The sequence below is a fragment of the Rhinolophus hipposideros genome (genome assembly GCF_964194185.1).
Source record: "Rhinolophus hipposideros genome assembly, chromosome: 5".
In the NCBI taxonomy this organism is placed as follows: Eukaryota; Metazoa; Chordata; class Mammalia; order Chiroptera; family Rhinolophidae; genus Rhinolophus; species Rhinolophus hipposideros.
Genome location: NC_138051.1, coordinates 67,976,004 through 67,998,136, shown reverse-complemented (window position 1 = coordinate 67,998,136; position 22,133 = coordinate 67,976,004). Strand labels below are relative to the sequence as shown.

General features: G+C 32.7%; 1 protein-coding gene across 1 annotated transcript in view; it reads left to right on the top strand.

Annotated features, from left to right (window-relative positions):
* LOC308497897 (protein SIX6OS1) overlaps positions 1–13,134 on the top strand; it is a gene marked incomplete at both ends in the record, with an annotated part of 53,594 nt that extends 40,460 nt beyond the window's left edge. The window contains 2 exons of the mRNA XM_081048976.1: positions 3,891–3,948; positions 13,013–13,134. Of these exons, the coding sequence (XP_080905102.1) occupies positions 3,891–3,948; positions 13,013–13,134 (180 nt within the window). The remainder of the gene's footprint in view (positions 1–3,890; positions 3,949–13,012) is intronic.
* Between the last annotated feature and the right edge of the window lie 8,999 nt (positions 13,135–22,133).

Sequence of the window (22,133 nt, the reverse complement as noted above, 5' to 3'; positions counted from 1 at the left end):
TCAGAGTAGGGATTATTCAAATTGCAGTTAAAGGCAGTTTAAAAATTAATTTGGCTTTATAATTCATGTATCTAACTTTAAACAAATTTCCCATATTCTCAGTGTAAAAATTCTCCATGTTATTAGTTGGCCTTTTCATCTACATGTGTGTCTATAGCAACATTATCATTGGTTAATTTTAAGAGTCCTAAAGAATATCCTTCTAATGGTGATTTATACTGTTCAGTGATAGAAATCATGGTAAAGTGCTGTTTTGACCAGTAGAGATGGCGTAGTGTAATGGTTAAGACTAGATTCTGAAGCCAGACTACTTGGGTATATATATATTGGATGTGGGATTTTGGGTACTTAACTCTCTGTTTCTCTTCTGTAAAATGGAAATAATAGTTTTTACCATAGGGTTTGTGAATATTAAATGGATTTATGTATACAAAGCACTTAGAAAAGCTCTAAGCACTTAATAATGCCATTTATATAGCAATGTAATATCAGTATGGTATTGTTATTGCTCATTTAAATTAGTCATATTTAGTCAATTTTATATAGATTAGAATATTTATTGCTACATGCGTCACACTATATTAAATTGTGGAAATTATAAATGTATTGATGGATGACATAATACTATACATTTCATAGCATTTCATGTCTTCAACTTTGTCTCAATGTTTATCTAAATGCTTATTTCAAAAACAGCTAATTCCTAGGTGTATACTGCCCATAAAAACATAGACTACAGTTAGCTAATTCTCATTTACAATAGTAACGTAAATGCAAAATACGTGTACATACCTTAGCAGGAAACATACATTTGGATAAAAAAACAAAAAATATTTTTAAAAAGTAATTGAATACCTAGAAAGATATATGAAGTACCTGTATAGGAAGAAAATACTGTAAATATATATTTCTTCCTCAAGTGATTTATAAACGTAATCCAATTAAAATCTAATTTGAGTCCTGGCATGGTGGGGTTAGGAAGGAGATTGGCAAATAATTATTAAGTTTCCTGGTCAAGAATAATCAAGACAATGTTCAAAGATAATATTAGTAATAAATTAAAATGGAATTCTAAGAAAATATTTAACTCAAGAAGGCAGAGAAGGAACAGTGTAAAAAGACACACATGGAACAAACAGAAAACAAATAGTAAATTGACGAAAATAAGAGATTTAAAAATAATTATATTAATCATAAATGGGCTAAGCACTCCATTAAAAGGCAGAGTTTGTAAGAATGGATAAAAAGCATGACCCAATTATAGTTATTACAGGAGACACACTCTAAAGACAAAGGCAGGTTAAAAGTGAATTGATGGAAAAAGATATCTCATGAAAACTGTAAGCACTATTCTAATATCATTTTAGGTTGTTTTCAAGACAAAAAATGTTAATAAAGGTAAAGAGGAACATTTCATAAGGATAAAAGAATCAATTCTTAAGAGAGATATAACAGTGACAAATGTGTATATGCCTAATAACAACTTCAAAATACAGAAACAAAAATTAACAGAATTAAAGGGAGAAAGACAAAATCACATTTAGTTGGAGATTTTTAACATCCCTTTCTCAATCAATAAAGATCTTTTATGAAGTCTGAACAACACTATTGACTTCTTGACCTAACTTACATTTATAGAACACCACACCAGTAACTGCAGCATATATATTCTTTTCAAGTGCTGATGGTACAGTCACCAAGAGAAGTTGTATTCTGGGTCATAAAATGAGTCTTAACACATTTAAAAGGATTGAAATCACAAAGAGTATATTCTTAGACCACAGTAGAATTAAATGAAATGAAGTTAAATTAAATTAGAAATGAATAGCAAGATATTAGGAGAATCCTGAATATTAAGGTTATGGATCACAGAAGAAATCATGAGAGAAATTAGAAAAGATTTGAAATGAATGATTATGAACATTCAGCATATCAAAAATTGTGGATGCTGCCAAAACCAAGGCAAAAATGATAATTATTTAAATTATTAATTATTTAAAGTTAATAGAAAAGAAAAAGAAAGGTCTAAAATCAGTGACCTGAAAGTTCCACCTTGAAAAGCTAGAAAAAGAACAAAATAAACCTAAAGTAAACAGAATGAATAAATAAGATAGATAAGAGAAATCAGTGAAATAGAAAACTGAAAATTAATAAAGCCAAAGTTAGTTCTTTGAAAAATATTAACAAAATTTATAAACTCCTCGTAGACTAACAGAAGACAGTTTACCTTTATTAGGAAGGAAAGAGAGGATAGCATTATAGATCCTATGGACATTAATAATAAGAGAATAACAAAATAGAGTATTGGTGGGGGGTATTTCACTTTCTACATAATAAAACACCCTATAAAACTAGAGCAATCAAAATAGTGAAATAATGGTACAAGGAATGATAGATTGATGGCTTGGTCTAGAAAGTCTTGACACAAAAGAATTTAGAATGTGATAAAGATGGGACCACAAATTAGTAGGGATAAATTGGGCACTCATTTTGCATTTACACCAATAGAAGTTATAGATGCATTAAATTAAAAATGTTAACCATCACGGGCTGGCCCGGTGGCTCAGGAGGTTAGAGCTCCATGCTCCTAACTCCAAAGGCTGCCGGTTCGGTTCCCACACGGGCCAGTGGGCTCTCAACCACAAGGTTGCCGGTTCATGTCCCACGCAAGGGCAGCAACTGGACATGGAGCTGATCTGCGCCCTCCACAACTAAGACTGAAAGGACAACAACTTGACTAGGAAAAAAGTCCTGGAAGTACACACTGCTCCCCAATAAAGTCCTGTTTCCCTTCCCCAATAAAATCTTTAAAAAAAAAAATGTTAACCATCAATATTTCAGAGGAAATATAGGTGAATATTTGCCAGATCGTGAGAGGAGGAAGTATTCTCTCAGCATAAAAACAATGGAAGAAGAGCCAAAAGAAAATTTTAAAAGTTTGGGTTTGGTTACATACAAATTTTTATATGTTAAAAAATTTAAAGGCAAAGTGATAATGTGTTATAAAATATTTGTAATAATATGATAAAGAATTTATATGTTTAATATGCAAAGAGCTTATATGTACCAACAAGAAAAATTACTGCCTCAATAGAGATGTGGACAAAGTCCATATGGTGAATAGATAATTCACTGAGAAAGAAATTCAAGTGATTTATAAAATCTGTGGGAAAAACACTTTTCCTTATTAATTGTCAAAGAAATGTAAATCTGTGCATAACAGTATTCATGTGGGCGTTATATTAGAAAAAGGAATAGAAACAACCTAAATATCCAAAATAAAAGAATGATTGAAAATGTATGTATGGTATGTCAATATGGAAGAATATTAAAATACCATAAAAAGAATCAGATTTTGGAAGAATAGTGACATGGAAAAATGCTCATAATGTAACATTTTGAGAAACAAAAGAGGACAGAAAACTATGTCTCATGATCCCATTTTTCAAAAAGCCTGTCTTACAGAGAAAATAGACTCTTTGGCCGTAAAACATGATCTGAAGTGACATGAAGCTATCATACTTCCAATTACTTTTATAGGAAGGAAAATAATACCAAGAACCTGATTTGTGAAACCTTCAGAATAAAGCAAAAGTTAATTAGAATTTTAGGTTATATTACTATTCCAAAGTAGGAACTATCCACTATGCTTATGTTGCCTATTAATTTATCTGTTGTTAGAATCAAGTCAGTAAGCCTATTTTAATATAAGTAAATGATAGGTTTTGAAGATAGATCTCTTTTTAGTGTTATACAATAGTGTGCTATATAGAATGTCGCTATCTTGTATACTCTAATTATGCTTACTAGAAAAACCAGGCTTTAGATTCAAATATAAATGCTATATATACTGATTTCATGAGTAATATTTAATGAAAATTATTTTTCAGTTTAATGAACATTGTGCTGCAGGAAATTTAAATCCTCTCTCATCACAGCAAGAAATTGGTAAGTAATTTGTTAAACATATAAAAACATGTTAACTTTTCCCTTTGCATTTATTTGTCTCTAACTGATTTTCTTAGGCACTTAGTTTATTCTTTAAAAATTACTGTTACTTCTGAACCACTCACTAATTATTATTATTATTATTATTATTATTTAGCAATTTAGCTTCTTCTCTTACTACTCTACTAAACATGCTTTCTCCAATATTATTAGTGACTTATGAATTACCAAACATTATGGGTATTTATTGCCATATTCAGTCTCTGCACCATTGATCTAGTTGACTATTCCCATCTTCTTTCTGAAGTTTTGGATATCCTTCTATATCTCCGTGCTTACTTTTCATTGGAGCTTCTTTCTTCTTTTATCCCTTGACTAATTATTCAACATATAGATATAAACATATATGTGTGCATATAGTATACTTTATATCAGGTATTGCTTTTGGTTCTGGTGATAGAATAGTGTACAAGAATGCAAAGTTCTCATCGGATTTATGTTCTAGTGGGAGAGACTGAAAATCGACAAAGAAATGATTGTGTGTCAGGTAGTACACTAAATTGATCTGGGTTTGAATTAGCAATCAGATTCACACAATATAATTTTTAATCCAATATTAGATTTACCTAGCTTTGTAGAAAGATACAGGATAGAAGATAATAGCATGTATAGCATCTTTATCTCATTAAGAGGCCCACCATCTACCCAAATAATAAGCTTTTTTTTACCACTTCACCCACATGGGGCATGGAAGGCTGCTGTGGACAAAAGGCATGGTGCATATAGGTCACCTTGACACACAAAAGCTGCAACCTCAGTTTCCCACCAGCCTTTTATTACCATTCTAATCATGAGGCCCAAGGCCTGTATACCAACTCACAGCTCCTCTAATTCAGGTGCAGTCTCACACAGTAGACTAGGCAGATACAACATTCTACATTTACCTTAATTCTGTATTTGCTAAGAAAAGAGTGCTGTGAGAAGTCAGATTCCAAGATCATTCTCCAAATGGACCTAGATCAGCTTGGGCTTGATGTTAACTACATTTACTGGTGATAATAAGTATTATGAAGGAAAGTAAACGGTAGGGAGTACCTTGGTTGCTGTGTTACAAGGGAGTCAGGAAAGGCATCATTAAAAGGCAGCATTTGAGCAGAGACCTGAAGGAGGTGGGGGTTACAAACTAGTGAGATTCTAAGCAAAAGATGAGAGCAAGCTCAGCATGATCATTGAACAACAGGTAAACTGGTATGATTGGAATCAAATAAGAAAGGAGTAACTGGTAGGAAATTAAATCAAAAAGTTTGGAGGGAAAGCAATCCTTATGAGGCCCTTGACCATTAAGGATTTTTATTTTTTTCTGAGTGAGATTGGAAGCTTTGGAGAGTTTTGAATAAAGGACTGAAGTGATCCCACAGGTTTTAAAAGAGTTACTTGGCTTCTATATGGAAAACAGACTGTATTGAAACATGGGTGAAATCAGGGACATTGATTAGGAAGCTATTAAAACAATATAGGTAGGAATTGATGATGGCGAGGATGGTGGCAGTGGACGTGGTGAGAAATCAGATTTGGTCATTAGTTTTCTGAAGGTAGAGTTGTAAGGATTTGTTTGTGGATTGGATGTAAGGATTAGGGAAAGAAATAAGAATGATGCCAAGATTTTGACATGAATAACTGGAAGAATGGAATTGCCATTTATGGAAATATGAAAATTTATAGAAGTTAATTTGAGATTGACCGGAACTGGGAGTTCAGTTTTGGAAGTGTTATTAAAAAGCCCATTATTAGCTACCTAAGTGAAAGTATAGTAAAAAATTATATATATGAATCTGGAATTCATTGGGGGTGGAGACATAAATTTTGGAATTGCCATAAATGGTATTTACTGCTATGAGACCAGAAGAAATCTACCAATTGCAAACATTCTTTAAATATCTGTCATCTAACATATTAAATCTAATTTTCTCCTTTGACACCTTCATTCGACACTCATTAACTTCAGTACTTTGAAATGTTATAATACAGATGATGACCAGTTCATATCTACCCTTCCTCACTTCTCCAAAACTCTAGGACCTTAATATTTCTTACAGTCTTTCCCCCAGTTTCATTGAGATATAATTGACATACGGTACTGTATAAATTTAAGGTATACAGCATAATTGTTTGACTTACATAATATTGTGAAATGATTACCACAGTAAATTTAGTTAGTATTCATTATCTCATATAGATACAACAAAAAGAAAAAGCAAAGAAAAATTTTTTTCTTCATGATGAGAAAGAACACTTAGGATTTACTCTCTTAACAACATATATATGTATATATACATATATATGTGTGTGTGTAACACATACATATATATTATATATACAGAGGGTGCCAAAAAATATATACACATTTTAAGAAAGGAAAAGACTGTATTAAAATTGTAGTACTCAATATATACCAATAACAAAAGATGAATACAAGTCACGTTAGACTTCTGCAATGACAAGGAGTGCTCAAAATGGTTACCATCAGCATCCAGACACTTCTGATTATGGTGAACTACTGCTTGAGCAACATTGACCAAAGTGTCCACTTGTATACATTTTTTTGGCACCCGAGGTATATATTGTAGCAGTGTTAACTATAGTCAGCATGTTGTACATTATATCCCAGGTATTTATTTATCTTATAACTGGAAGTTTGTACCTTTTGACCGCCTTCCTCCAATTCTCCCTCCTCCTCCCCCAGTTCCCCTTCTTCTGGTAACCAAAAATCTGATCTCTTTTTCTCAGAGTTTGGTTTTTTTTGTTTTTCTTTTTTATTTTCTTAGATTCCACATATAAATGAGATCATATAATAGTATTTGTCTTTCTCTGTCTGAATTATTTCACTTAGCATAATTCCCTTAATTATGTTGTTAAATGGCAGGATTTATGTTATGTTTAATTATGTTGTTAAATGGTTGTTGTTAAATGGCAGGATTTCCCAGGTTTTTATGACCGAATAATATCTGTGTGTGTGTGTGTGTGTGTGTGTGTGTGTGTGTGTATACATGTACTACAACTTCTCTATCCATTCATCTGTCAATGAGCACCTAAGTTGTTTACATGTTTTGGCTATTATAAATAATGCTTCTATGAGCATGGGGGTGCAGATATCTTTTTAAGTTATTGTTTTTATTTTTTTTGGATATATACCCAGAAGTGGAGTTGCTGGATCTTATGGTAGTTCTAGATTTAATTTTTGAGGATCCTCCATACTGTTTTCCACAGTGGCTATAGTAGTTTACCATCCCACAAACAGTGCACAAGGGTTCCCTTTTCTTCACGTCCTCACCAGCCTTTGTTATTTCTTGTTCTTTTGATAATGCCCATTCTAACAGGTGTGAGGTGATATGTCATTTTGGTCTTGATACACATTTTTCTAATGACTAGTGATGTTGAGCATCTTTTCATGTACCTGTTAGTCATTCATATACCTTCTTTGAAAAAAATGTCTGTTCAGGTTGCCCATTTTTCATTGGATTTTTTGTTATTTTTGCAGTTGAGTTTATAAATTCTATATATTTTGGATATTAACCCCTTATCAGATATATGGTTTGTAAATATTTTTCCCATTCTATAGGTTGTCTTTTTACTTTGTTGATTGTTTCTTTTGCTGTGCAGAAGCTTTTTAATTTGATGTAGACCCATTTGTTTACTTTTTATTTTGTTGATTTTGCTTAGGTGTCATATCTAAAAAATTATTGCCAAGACTCATGTCAAGGAGCTTTTTTCCTATGTTTCTTCATGGGAGTTTCATGGTTTCAGGTCTTACATTTAAGTCTTTAGTTCATTTTGAGTTAATTTCTGGTAGATCGGTGGTAAACGAATGCGCATGGTCGGGCAAGTTAAGAGTTTTTATTGTAAGAGCGCAAGAGTTTATCGGGCTGAGCAAAAGATGGCTGCTCTCTAAAAGAGACTTACCGCCCCAAAGGAGGGAGTAAGGAGGGTTTTATAGGGGCTGTGCTGACAGGGTAGCATTGTTTGAACAGAAAATGTTGACTGCCTGCAAGCCAGTAGCTGTTTCGTGGTGTTTTCTGTTCTCGTAAGTTCAGCTCTGTCTGCAAGTGCAGGCCAACAGACATTGTGTTGTTTTCTTGCAGACATGGCTCTGTATGTAAGTCAAGGTCTCTGAGACCTAACATTCAGAGACCTAACAGTAAGTCAAGGTCTCTAACATTCCGAGACCTAACAGTTTCTATGAGTGTGAGTAAGATAGAGATCTAGTTTCACTCTTCAATGTGAATTTCTAATTCTCCCAGCACCGTTTATTGGAGGGACTGCCTTTTCTTCATTGAGTATTCTTAGCTCCCTTGTCAAATATTAGTTGTATATGCTTGAGTTTATTTCTGGGCTTATTCTGTTCCATTGATCTATTTGTCTGTTTTTATGCTAGTACCATACTATTTGATTACTATAGATTACTATAGCTTGAAATCAGGAAGTGTGATGTCTCCCATTTTGTTCTTCTTTCTCAGGATTACTTTGGCTTTTCAGGGTCTTTTGTGGTCCATATAAATTTTAGAATTTTTTTCCTACTTCTGTAAAAAATGCCATTGGAATCTTTATAGAGATTGCATAAGATGGCCTTTGGTAGTACTGACATTTTAACAATATTAGTTCCTCCAATTCATTAACATGGAATACCTTTCATTTATTTGTGTCTTCTTCGATTTCTTTTATCAATGTCTTGTTGTTTTCAGAGTAGTGTCTTTCAACTCCTTAGTTAAGTTTATTCCTAAGTTTTGGGTGCTATTATAAATGGAATCATTTTCTTTATTTCTTTTTCAGATAACTTATTGTTAGTGTATAGAAATGCTAATTTTTTATCAGTTTCAGATGTAAAAAACAATGTAATAGTTAGATATTTACACCCCTCACAAAGTGATAATCCCCCTCCCCCAATCTGTCTGTCTGATATTGTATATAGCTGTTACAATTCCATTGACTCTATTCCCTATGCTGTACTCCACATCCCATGACCATATATATATATGTATATATGTACATATATATATATATATATACATATATATAAAATTATAGTTGACATTCAATATTATTCAGCTTCAAATGCCCATCGGTAGACGACTGGATTAAGAAACTGTGGTATGTTTATACAATGGAGTATTACTCGGCCTTAAAGAAGAATGAAATCTTACTCTTTTGCAATGATATGGATGGACCTAGAGAACATGATGCTAAGTGAAGTAAGTCAATTGGAAAAAGACAAATACCATATGATCTCACTTATATGTGGAATCTAAAGAACAGAATAAATGAGCAAACTAAACAGAAAGAGTCTCAGAGATGTAGAGAAAAAAATGATGGTTGCTAGATGGGAGGAGGATGGGGATGAGCGAGAAGGTGAGGAGATTAGAATGCCCAAATTGGTTGAAGCACTGTTGATTTTTTGTATGTTAATTTTGTATCCTGCAACTTTACTGAATTTGTTGATTACATCTATCAGGTTTTTTTGTGGACTCTTTAGGATTTTCTCTATATAAAATTTTGTCATCTGCAAATAGAGACAGTTTTACTTCTTCCTTTCCAATTTTAATGCCTCTTATTTCTTTTCCTTGCCTGATTGCTCTAGCAAGGACTTCCAGTACTATGTTGAATAGGAGTGGGGACACCATTGTCTTGTTCCTGATTTTAGAGGAAAAGCTTTCAACCTTTAACCACTGAGTATGTTGTTCGCTCTGGGCTTTCCTTATTTGGCCTGTATTGTGTTGCAGTCTGTTCTGCCATACCTACTTTGTTAAAAATTTTCTTTTTTCTCACCATGAACAGATGTTGAACTTTGTCAAATGCTTTTGTGTGTCTGTTGAGATGATCATATGATTTTTTTCTTTCATTCTCTTTACGTGATGTATCAATCACATTTATTCATTTGTGTGTGTTGAACAATCCTTGCATCCCAGGCATAAATCCCACTTGATCATTATGAATGATTCTTTTAATGTGCTGCTGAATTTGATTTGCTAGTACTTTATTGAGAATTTTTACATTTGTATTCATGAGGAATATTCATCTATAGTTTTCTTCTCTGGTAGTGTCCTTTTCTAGCTTTGGTATCAAGGTAATAATGCTGGCCTTGTAAAGTGAGTTTGGGAGTATTCCCCCCTTTGATTTTTTTTTTTTTTGAAGAGTTTGAGAAGGATTGGCATTAATTCATTTTTAAATGTTTGGTAAAATTTACCAGTGAAGCCATCTGGTAGGATCTTATTTCCATTTGTGTTATTGATATCTTTTTATATTTAAGACATCTGTTGAAATTAAAAACTAAGCATATCTGAAATCAAACTTGTTTGTTCTCTTTCTGACATACCAAATGATATCTCCATTATTCTAGTTGCCAAGACTTAGAACGTTAGTAATAATTTTAACTTCTTTTGTGTCTGTGACTATAGTCAGCTAGTCATTAAGTTACATCAGTTCTTTCTCTGAAATATTTATTTCCTTTCTTACCTATAATATTTTCATTGAAATCATTATATTTTAAACTCTTATTAGCATTTACTTATGCTATTGCAGTAACAGCATAATTAGTGTTTTCATCTTACCTATAGATCACAGTCCAATTAATTTTCCTTATACATAGTGTTGACTGTCTCACTGTCCTAGTTAAATACCTTTAGTGGCTCCCCATGCAGTGTCAAATTATATGCTCCTACTTTTCTAATCTAGCTCCAACATACCTTTTAAGCCTTTTCTCTTAAAAGAATAATCTGTGATTTGGCTAGAGTGAAGAACTCATTACAACCCAAATATGCCCACACTTTCTGACCCACTTTTTTCTTTCTGAAATCCTCAACTTTGTTTCTTTCTAATCATCTTTTCAAAACCAGGTTTTTCTCTATAGAACCTATTATTTTCCTCTTCAACCTTCTATTTCAAAAAGATCTCTCCTTCACTTTTCTGAATGCCTCTCTTTTAAATACTTTTTTTACATTCTACCATCTGTTATTATTTATGATTATATATAAAATCTCTTCTAGTCACAGGTTGTTTGAAGGCTAGGACTCTTTGAATTCTCCACAGCACCTACACTTACTGCCTTGTACAATAATCTGTTATTTATGATGAGCATAGAAGTTTAATGAAGACTTCAATATGAACTTCTTTTCTTCTGAAATTAAAAAAAAATCAAATTCACTTATTCAATGGGAGATTAAAGATTTTAGTTCTTTCTGGATCTATAGCTGTATTGTAGTTATCTTTCATTAAGTCTTATAGATGTGTACTGAAGTCCATGGAAAAGAAAAGACTGAGAAAGGGAGAGAGGAAGTACTCAAGTATGTGTTTATCAACCCATCCATCCTTTCATCCTCCCACCCACCCACCCACCCATCCATTCATCCATCCACCCATTCACCCTACTTTTGGTTGGCTCAGATTTATTTTGGGTGAAATAACAGATGTTTAAAAACATATAAAATTTCAAAATGGCGCAATGTATATTGTTTTGCTTAATGTACTCATTGAATTGGTTCTGTATGGAGAAAATATAGGTGCTTTAAAAGACTTGTTTCAAGTAAGTCTTTGAATTACTGTACATTTCAAATTGTTTAATAACAATTAAAAATTATAATTAACATGTTAAAAATATACTTATAGTCTTAAATAATATGAATGAAAAACAATGTTTTTTCTGGGAGTAATTACCCAAATAACTTCTTATGTAAATTTGGTTTTAAAAAATCCTTTTAAAACTATAAAATCCTTTTCACTTTCTGTCAATTTCTTAGAACAATGCTATGAGCAATAATTGTACTTACTCAATAAATATCTTATTTTGCCATCTATAATGCACACTATTTTGCCCAAATTTGTGAGGGAAAAATAAAGATGTGAAAAAAAAAATAAGGATGTACATTATACATGGGTAGTACTGATGTTATATCTATATAAATGTTTTTAATTCTTTTATTTATGCTTATGAGTTAAAAGTGTAACTCTAGAAATCAATAATGATATCCATATGGAAAATAATACCCTGGAATATGATAATTGGTTTTGTTGAACTTATGATGAACTTGCAATGACAAAGAGTTTTTGGCCTTCTATGATGCATAAGTATTGTAAATTTGTTACCAGCACATAAATTTTCTTGTACCTTGTATTTGTTCTTGTGTTTTGTAATTAATTGTTACATAAAATTTTGTGTACCATAATATGTTAAAAAATAAATGCTAAAATTCCTTTATAATACAAAAAACAAGTACATAAATGTAAACAGATAAAAATTTGAATTAAAAAATTAAAACGAAAGATTTTTTTCCCCCTGAAAGTTTGGGACAAAAATGTGGGTGCGCATTATATATGGCAAAATACGGTAATAGTTGAATAAGTTTGACTTACGCAATATCTTTCAGACCCAGCATTTCTTTCTCCATTTCCTTTGCTATGATTGTAGGTAAGGCCAAGCTTTCGTCATCTCTTTTTTTATTATTCCCACTTCTAGACACTCTCCTGTTTCAGCCTTACTACACATTCTCTTCTGCGTAATCCTTATAAAGCTGTATAAATCTTGTCATATCTCTGCTTGAAAACTTTCAATGGCTTCCTGTTATCTACCAGACAAAGTCCAGATTCTATAGTGGACATACAGCAGTTTTCCTGAGCTCATCTTCATTAATTCCCTTTTAATAGCTCCTTATCATTTCTCAGTGCTCCTGACAAGCTGAATTGATTTCTGTTACCCTTATTTTTCCCATGCACACCTGTTTCTGTGCCTCTGTGATATTTATTCCATTTGAGGTGTTTTAATCCTCTTCCTACCTTATGAGTATGTGCCTTATATATTTGAATTCAAATTACTTGAAAGTAAGATTTAAGTTTGAACCTGCTTCACCTACCATAGTACAAAGGACAATACTTTGCACATAAGAGGAATATAGTTAAATATCTGCTTAATAGATAAATGGTTCAATGTTTATTTATTGTATGTAGTATATTATAATTTAGTAGGTTATACAAATCATGTAACATGGATAGCATGATATTGTCAATTGATCTTCCTCAGGAAACTTATTTGGGAAACCAGAAGGAGAAGATGCCTTTACATTTTCTTTTCCATCAGACTCTTCAACTCATACATTTGGAGCTGGAAAAGATGATTTTAGTTTTCCATTTTCATTTGAATAAGATCAAAATTCAACACCTTCTTCTGTGAAAGATTTTTCATCTTCTTTACAAAATACAACACAATTTACTTTTTTTGAACTAATTAGTAATTTCTTGAATTATTTTACTGCTTTGTAATCATCTAGGGCATAAATTTACATTAAAATATGAAGACTACATTTTTTGTTGATTAAAGCAATAAAGGGTTATCGTAGTTATATTGATTACATTTATTAAAATATTGATTTAAATTAAGCCTATGTCATGTTATTTTGTTTTTGTTTGCAGTATTAGCTATTGTTATTTTGGTTTTGATCTTACAAGCCATGTCCAGGCAGAATATTTATTAATCTTAATAGAATTTGATACTTTTTCCATTAATCTTTATTATAAATATTAAACCTGCTTCTCCACATAACGTAAGTTTCATTCTGATAGTATTTTAGGTACTTTGAGAAGAACAAGAACTCCTTCAGGCCTTCAGAAGATCTTTTAGCAGTAACTGTGCAGTATTAGTGCTGAGGTGTACTTAGTACTTTAGCTACTAAAAATGCTTTTAAAATTACTGTTTCACTTATGCTTTACTTTTGCAATATGAAGAGTAATATCTTAATAATAACCTCCAATGACTTATGTTACTGATGGGGAATAAAATGTGTCATTTTATTCTAATACAAGAAAGGGTAAAATTCTAATTTTGTCAGTTACTACAGTATTTTTAATGGAAGGAAATTAAATGTGTAAAGCTAATTTCTGAAAATTGTATTGTTATATGAATGGTGATACTCCTAATATTTCTTTTTGCTTAAGCTTTTTTGAAGAATAGTTAAAATTTTGTTTTCTGTCTTCAACAAAAATTCACCTATATATTTTATATGCAGCATTTGCTTATCAATCAGTTATATAACTTAAATGAAGATATTTAAAATTTTGTGAAATTATATAAGCATGTTACTCAATATCTTTGTGTTTTGTACTTTTTAAATTAGTTGTATTGAGTTATCAAGTATTAATAAAGAGTCTGACTCCATATTTTGGTGTGTGTCTAGTGACAGATTTTAAGTGTCACCCTGTTTTCTTCCCATTCTGTCTCACATCTAGTCAAGATGGTAGGAAAGTCCAGATGTCCCTTCCTTTGGCACCAGTGGGAAGTTAAAGCCATGTATAAGGACTCTTGCCCCAGCCCCACCCCTAACCACCATAAAACCCCAAAGCCAGTCTTCTTTCTCTGCTTTCTCAAGCCATTTTTAGACCTGTTTGGGAGGCCTGGCCTCTAGTCTCAGAAAACATTATTATGTGAGAATAAGCCTTTTCATACCCTATTGGAGTGGGTGTGGTGGTATCATCAGCTTCACTATCCAAACCAAATTTTGGGTGAGAGTCTCTCTTGCTTCAGGATGTCCACAGCATATCACTATTATAGTAAACCTTCCCAAAGGCTTTTTGGAAGTCAGAAGGATGATATAACTAATGATAGAAAGAATTGAAGAGAACTTTGGACTGGGTTTTAGAAAAAAAAAGACCTTGAACAATGGTTAAAAGGGAAAAATTTCAGTTAAAAAGCTGGAGTTTTTCTTTTTATATTGAGTATTTATTTTATTGACCCTTTGATTGAATTAATTGGTAGTTCTGGTAAAATAAAAACATTGACTATATGTGAGAAAGGAGAAAGATACAATTGGTTTGTTATTTATTAAGAGGTTCAAAACTGGTTTTTAGCCTTGAGATACCCAGTGATATCATGGTTTATTTTTACTTTAAATAGAGAAATGTTTGGCACACCAGAATAGTTAGGTTTATAATGTATCAGTAAAAGAGGTAAAATAAAATACATAAGTATTTTTAAAATATCTACATGGCATTTTGAGGGCATATAAAAGAGCTAAAAGACATAGTCTTATGCTCAAGGAACTTATAATTTAGTGGAGGACACAAAACTTATGAAATAAAAAATACAGTAAAATAGTTTATATTCAAATTCTATAGTATAACTTGATCTGTGGTGGAGAAGAGATTGAGTGCTTTGAGAATAGAAAATGAAAGATCATCATGGAATGGAAAGCCTGGGAAGGATTCATGAAAGAGGTAGGATTTGAATTAACACTTTTAGGGTATGTAGATTATAAAATTCTTGAGTGTAAGTTCGATGCCTTTTTTTCAGCTTTGCATTTATTGCCTAATTCTAGTGGCTAGTGTTTAGTAGGATTTCATTAAGTGCTTGTTGAATTGATAGAATTGAACTGAATTGGTAAACGAGGCAAGGAGGGTGAGCAAAGGAAAAATGCAGTCACAAATACAGTACGTGTGAAGGAAATTCAGAATAGGCCTAATTGGAGTGGAGAGGAATAGTAGGGAATTGAGTTTAACAGATTTGGTAGGACTGAGTTATAGAGGACCTTCAAGTATTTTGACTTCATTTCTGAGGCCAATAAGGAATTTATATCCTAAATACCAGAGTTTGAAGAGAAAAGGGGTGGCTAAGAAAGATTAAACTGACAATACACTAGTCAGAGAAGTTACAGTTAAACCAATTAGGAGGCAATTGCACTGGTCCAGGTATGCAGTGGTAAGTTGCATACCTGATTACAACTGATTGCCTTGTGGTTTGGTACTGCTGACATATAAAATTGGAAAAGTATACCTTGTCTAAAAGAAATATATTGGGTTGAAACTATCTGTTAAAGGTCAAAGGAGAAAGGAACCAGAGTTACTTAATTGTGTTTAAATATTATAGGTCCTCCAACTGGTGGAGGAATGGCAGTGTTTCTAATACAGATCACAAAAATAACTGTATAATCAAATAGCCTTCTAAAGATAATTGTTAAAAGAGCAGTATTCCCCCAAAAGATAGATTAAATCTGTCATCTTCAAAATAGGTATTTGTCTCCACTCCTGCTCAACAAGATTTCAGAAATACCCAGTCCCTTCCCTATCGTCTTTCTAATATAAGCATTTAAAGCTATACATTTATCTCTAAGTACTTTCTAGCTGCATCCCAGAAAATCTTATCTATCTTCATTATCATTTACTTCAAAATGTTTCCCAAATGTCTCTTGTGATTTCTTCTTTGATCAGTGAATTATTTAGAAATGCATTATTTAATTTCCAAATATTTGGAATTTTTGTAAATATCTTATTTTTATTGGTAACTAATTTCATTCCATTGGAATCATTTAGGGTATGATTTCCATTCTAAATTTGAGATGTCTGTGGATCCACATGCAGTCTATTTTTATAAACAAATTTTGTGTATGTGAAAAAGAATGTATTTAACAGTTATTGGGTGTAGTGTAGTAGTCTAGAAATATCTATTAGGTCAAGGTGATTAGTAGTGTTGTTCAAATCATTTTTATATTTGCTCTTAATTGCAGGAAAAGGTCTGTTCAAAACTATGACTGTTTTTATCTTTCGCCCTTTAATTTGTCCATTTTTATTCGCATATTTTGAAACATTGTCATTAAGTCTATACAGACATTATGATTGTTATATCTTCCTGATGAATTGACTCTTTTATCATTATGAAATCTCTCCCTTTCTCTTTACTAATTCTCTTTCTTGAATTCTATATTATCTGATATTAATAGAGCCTTTCCAGCCTTATTATTGTTTTCAAGATGTATCTTTTCCATCCATTTATTTTAACCTGTTTGTATCTTTATATTTAAAATACTCTTGCCGATAATATACGGTTGGCTCTTTTTTTTAAATTCATTCTAATCATCTCTACACATACTCCCTTTAAATGTCCCACCTAACATTTTGGCCTTTGTCTCATTAGTCAGAATGAAGTTATCACGTGGTTCTGCCTAACTGCAAGGGAAGCTGAGAAATGTGGGTTTGTAGGTGAGCACGTTACTCAGGGTTTTATTACTAAGGAAGAAGAGGAAACTGGACATTGAGAAGTAATTAGTCACATATTGTGTGGGCTTTTTTGTTTTGTTTTATTTAGATAATAGTAAATTTTAGAACTTCATGTATATTCTCCGTTTCTTTCCACATTTCATAGTATTTTCCTGGATATATTTATTTTCATGCTCAAGTACTTCCTCCAAGAGTGTTTACCAGGTGGTCCTTAACAGTAAATTTCTGAGGCCTTTTAGGTAAGGAGACATCTTTATTTTCATCTTTCATTTATTTTTTAAAATTTATTTTTCTAAAGGTAATATACTTACATGGATACACAAAGGTAAAGACTGAAAAGCCTTCTCACCGGTTTCCTCTACCTGTTTCCACCCCCTACATATGTTTTTGTTTCTTTTTTATTCTTCTAAGGTTTTTATGCATATTAAAAAATATAAGGACATTCATATTTTCCCCTTGTTTTACACTTAAGATAGGACATATAATAGGATACATTGTATTGTACCTTTTGTTCAACATAACAATCTATCAAAGATCTTTGACTTTGCATTTATATGAAAGTTTGACTAGAAATAAACATTTTTAAGAGTTGTTTTTGAAACTAGGTGTATAAGGAGTGGAGGTGGAAGAAATATTCAGGGCCTGCTAACCTGCCTGTACTTCTCAACTGCTCTCCAGACCCTGAGATTTCTCTGCCATTTCATATCAACAACATGCTACTACCATCACCAGGATGGCATAAAAGGGCGTACCTGAAAACTCGTCACAGTGCTAGCTTCCCGAAATGGTATTTTCTATGTCTATTTGACTGGGCCACTAGTGCCCATTATTCTTGGTGTTTCTGTGAGTGTTTCTGGATGATACAAACATTTGAATCAGTAAACTGAGAAAGGCAGATTCCCCTCCCCAATGTGATGGGGGGCTCATCTAATCTGTGGAAATCCTGAATAGGATAAAAAGGTTGAGTAAGGGAGAAGTCACTCTCTATTTGTCTTTGAGCTGGGATATATGTCCTTTCTTGCCTTTTGACACAGACTCAGGATGAAACTTACACCATTGACTCTCCTGGTTCTCAGGCCTCTGGACTGGGACTGGAACTTACATCATCAGCTCTCCTGCTTCTCAGGTCTTCAGACTCAAAGTGGAACTATACCATTGGCTCTCTAGCTTGCCTATTTCAGATCTTGGGTCTTCTTAGCCTCCATAATCATGTGAGTTAATTCTTTATAATCTCTATCTCTGTCTCTATCTCTATATACCTGTATCTGTAGATCTATAACTAAACCTATATCTATAGATATAGATATTTCTATATCTATATCTGTTTGAAAATATTTGCAAACAACACATCTGATAAAGAACTATTTTTCAAAACATAAAAAAACTTTTAAAACTTAACAATAAAACAAACCACCCAATTAGAAACTTTGCCACAGATAAGAACAGACACCTCACCTAGATATAGATATTTCTATATCAATAGATACGTAGATGTATACATATATATCTATATGTTTCTATATAGATATAGAGAGAGATAGAGGATATATGCTCGTAAGCTGTTTCCCTGTTTCTTTGGAGAACCCTGACCCCTGACTGATGCAGATATTCAGCCCTAAAGGTTTATATCACTTTGATAGATACCTTACCCTTTTTCAAACTTTTGTGATGGCTTTATATTTAGATTTTGAGGAGAGAACCAATGTTTGTTTGCCATCTTTGTTTTATACTCTTGTTCTGTTTATATTTATTAAGAAAGCCTTTGAATATTATTGAAAAATCCATAAAATCTGGGATAATTACATATGCTCCATTTAGTATTCCTGGTGTCCCACTTGCTAACTGTTATTTTCTGACATATCTAGCAGTCTCAAATTAGCCATTCAACAAGATAAATTCTTCTTAGTAAATATTTGTGAATTAGGACACATTTTCAATAAATGTTGCTGGGACAACTGGACATCCAATACCAAAAAATGAATCTAGATACATTGTTCACAAAAATTAACTTAAAATGGATAACATAAAAATGTAAATTGCAAAACTATAAAGCTTCTAGAAGGTAGCACAGAAGAAAATCTAGATGACCTAGGGTTTAGTGATGACTTTTTAGATACCATACCAGAGATGCAATCCATGAAAGAAATAATTGATAGGCTGAACTTCATTAAAATTAAAATTTTCCACTCTGCAAAAGACACTGTCAAGAGAATAAAAAGAGATGCCACAGAGTGGGAGAAAATATTTGCAAACAACACATCTGATAAAGAACTGTTTTTCAAAACATAAAAAAAAAACTTTTAAAACTTAACAATAAAACAAACCACCCAATTAGAAACTTTGCCACAGATAAGAACAGGCACCTCACCAAAGAAGATGTACAGATGGCAAATAAGTACGTGAAAAGATGCTCTACAATATATGTCATCAGAGAAATGCAAGTTAAAATAACAATGAGATACCACTACACACCTATTGGAATGGCTAAAATCCAAAACACTGACAACACCAAATGCTGGGAAGAATGTAGGGCAACTGGAATTCCCATTCATTGCTGTGGGAATGCAAAATGGTACAGCCACCTTGAAAGATAGTTTGGCAGTTTCTTACAAAAACAAGCATACTCTTACCATATTATCCAGCAATAGAACTTTTTGGTATATACCCAGAGGAGGTGAAACTTAATGTCCACACAAAAACCTGCACACAGATGTATATTGAAACTTTATTCATAATTGCCAAAACTTAGAGGCAACCAAGATGTCCTTCAGTAGATGAATGTATAAGTAAATTATGATACATCCATGCAATGGAATATTACTCAGTGTTAAAAAAATGATGGCTACAAAATCAACATACAAAAGTCCATTGCATTCCTATATACTAACAATTAAATCTCAGAAAAAGAAATAAAAAATATTCCTTTTGCAATTATGACAAAAAGAATAAAATACCTAGGAATAAACTTAACCAAGGATTTGAAAGACCTATACACGATAAACTATAAGGCATTTTTAAAATAAATTGAAGAAGACACAAAGAAATGGACTTTCTGTGTTCATTGATTGGAAGAATCCACATAGTTAAAATGGCCATATTACCCAAAGCAATATACATATTTAATGCAACCCCCATCAAAATCCCAATGGCATTTTTTAAAGAACTAGAACAAAAAATCAGATTTGTATGGAATCACAAAAGACCCCGAATAGCCAAAGCAATCCTAAGAAAAAAGAATAATGCTAGAGGTATCACACTCCCTGACTTCAGCTTGTAATACAGGGCAACAATAATCAAAACAGTATAGTATTGGCAGAAAAACAGGCACACAGACTAATGGAATAGAATTGAGAACCCAGAAACCCACATAAATATGGACAGATACTTTTTGACAAATAAGCAAAAAACATACAATGGAGAAAAGACTGCCTCTTCAATAAATGGTGCTGGGAGAATTGGAAAACCACGTGCAAAAGAATGAAACTAGACCACTCTCTGTCACCATGTACCAAAATTAACTCAAAACGGATCAAAGACCTAAAAATAAGACCTGACACAATAAACTGCATAGAAGAAAACATAGGTACTAAACTTATGGACCTTGGATTCAAAGAGGATTTTATGAATTTGACTTTAAAGGCAAGGAAAGTGAAAGCTAGAATAAATGAATGGGACCATATCAAACTAAAAAGCTTTTGCACAGCAAAAGAAACCATCGACAAAATAAAGAGGCAACCAACCGAATGGGAGATTTTTGCAAATAGTGCCTCCGATAAGGGGCTAGTATCCAAAATATATAAGGAATTCATACAACTCAACAACAAAAAACCAAAACAATTAAAAAATGGGCAGAGGACCTGAATAGGCATTTCTCCAAAGAGGACATACAGATGGCCAATAGACATGAAAACATGCTCAACATTACTAATCATCAGAGAAATGCAAATAAAAACCACAATGAGATATCACCTCACACTAGTTAGAATGGCTATCATCAACAAGACAAATAGTAACAAGTGTTGGAGAGGCTGTGGAGAAAAAGGAACCCTCATACACTGTTGGTGGGAATGCAGACTGGTGCAGCTTCTATGGAAGGCAGTGTGGAGGTTCCTCAAAAAAATGAAGAATAGAATTACCATTTTAGCCAGCAATCCCTGTCCTGGGTATCTATCCCAAAAACCTGAAAACATTTATCTGTAAAGATATATGTGTTCCTATGCTCAATTGCAGCTTTATTTATGGTGGCCAAGACATGAAAACAACCAAAGTCTCCATTGATAGATGATTAGATAAAGAAGGTGTGGTGTATATATACACAATAGAATACTATTATGCCATATGAAAAGATGAAATAGTGCCATTTGTGACAACATGGATGGATCGTGAGATTATTATGCTAAGTGAAATAAGTCAGACAGAAAAAGTAGAGAACCATATGATTTCACTGATATGTGGGATCTAAAACTGAAAACAACAAAGGAACAAAACAAATAAATGAAGAAACAAAAACTCATAGACACAGACAATAGTTTAGTGATTGCCAGAGTGTAAGGGGGAAGGGGGGTTGGCATATGAGGGTAAAAGGGATTAAATATATGGTAACAGAAGGAGAAATAACCGTGGGTGATGAACACACAACATGATCTATAGATGTATTACAGAATTGTACACTTGAAACCTATGTAACCTTACTAACAATTGTCACCCCAGTAAACTTTAATTAAATAAAAAAAAAATGAGCTATTAAGCGATGAAAAGACATGGAGGAGAAACTTAAGTGTGTATTAACTAAGTGAAAGAAGCCAATCTGAAAATATTACATACTATATGATTTCAACTATATGACATTCTGGAAAAGGCAAAACTATGGAGAGAGTAAAAAGATCAGTGGTTATGAGGGGTCAGGAGGGAGGAAAGGATGAGCGGGCAGAACACAAATACTCTGTATGATACTATAATGATGAACACGTGTCATTATTAATTTGTCCAAACCCATAGACTGTACAACTCAAAGAGTGAACCCTAATGTAAGCTATGAATTTGGGGTGATAATGATGTGCCCGTGTAGGTTTATTGTCGCAGATGTGCCACTCTGGTGGGGTATGTTGACAATGGTGGAGGTGGGGGTATATGGGAAATCTCTGTACCTTCTTCTCAAT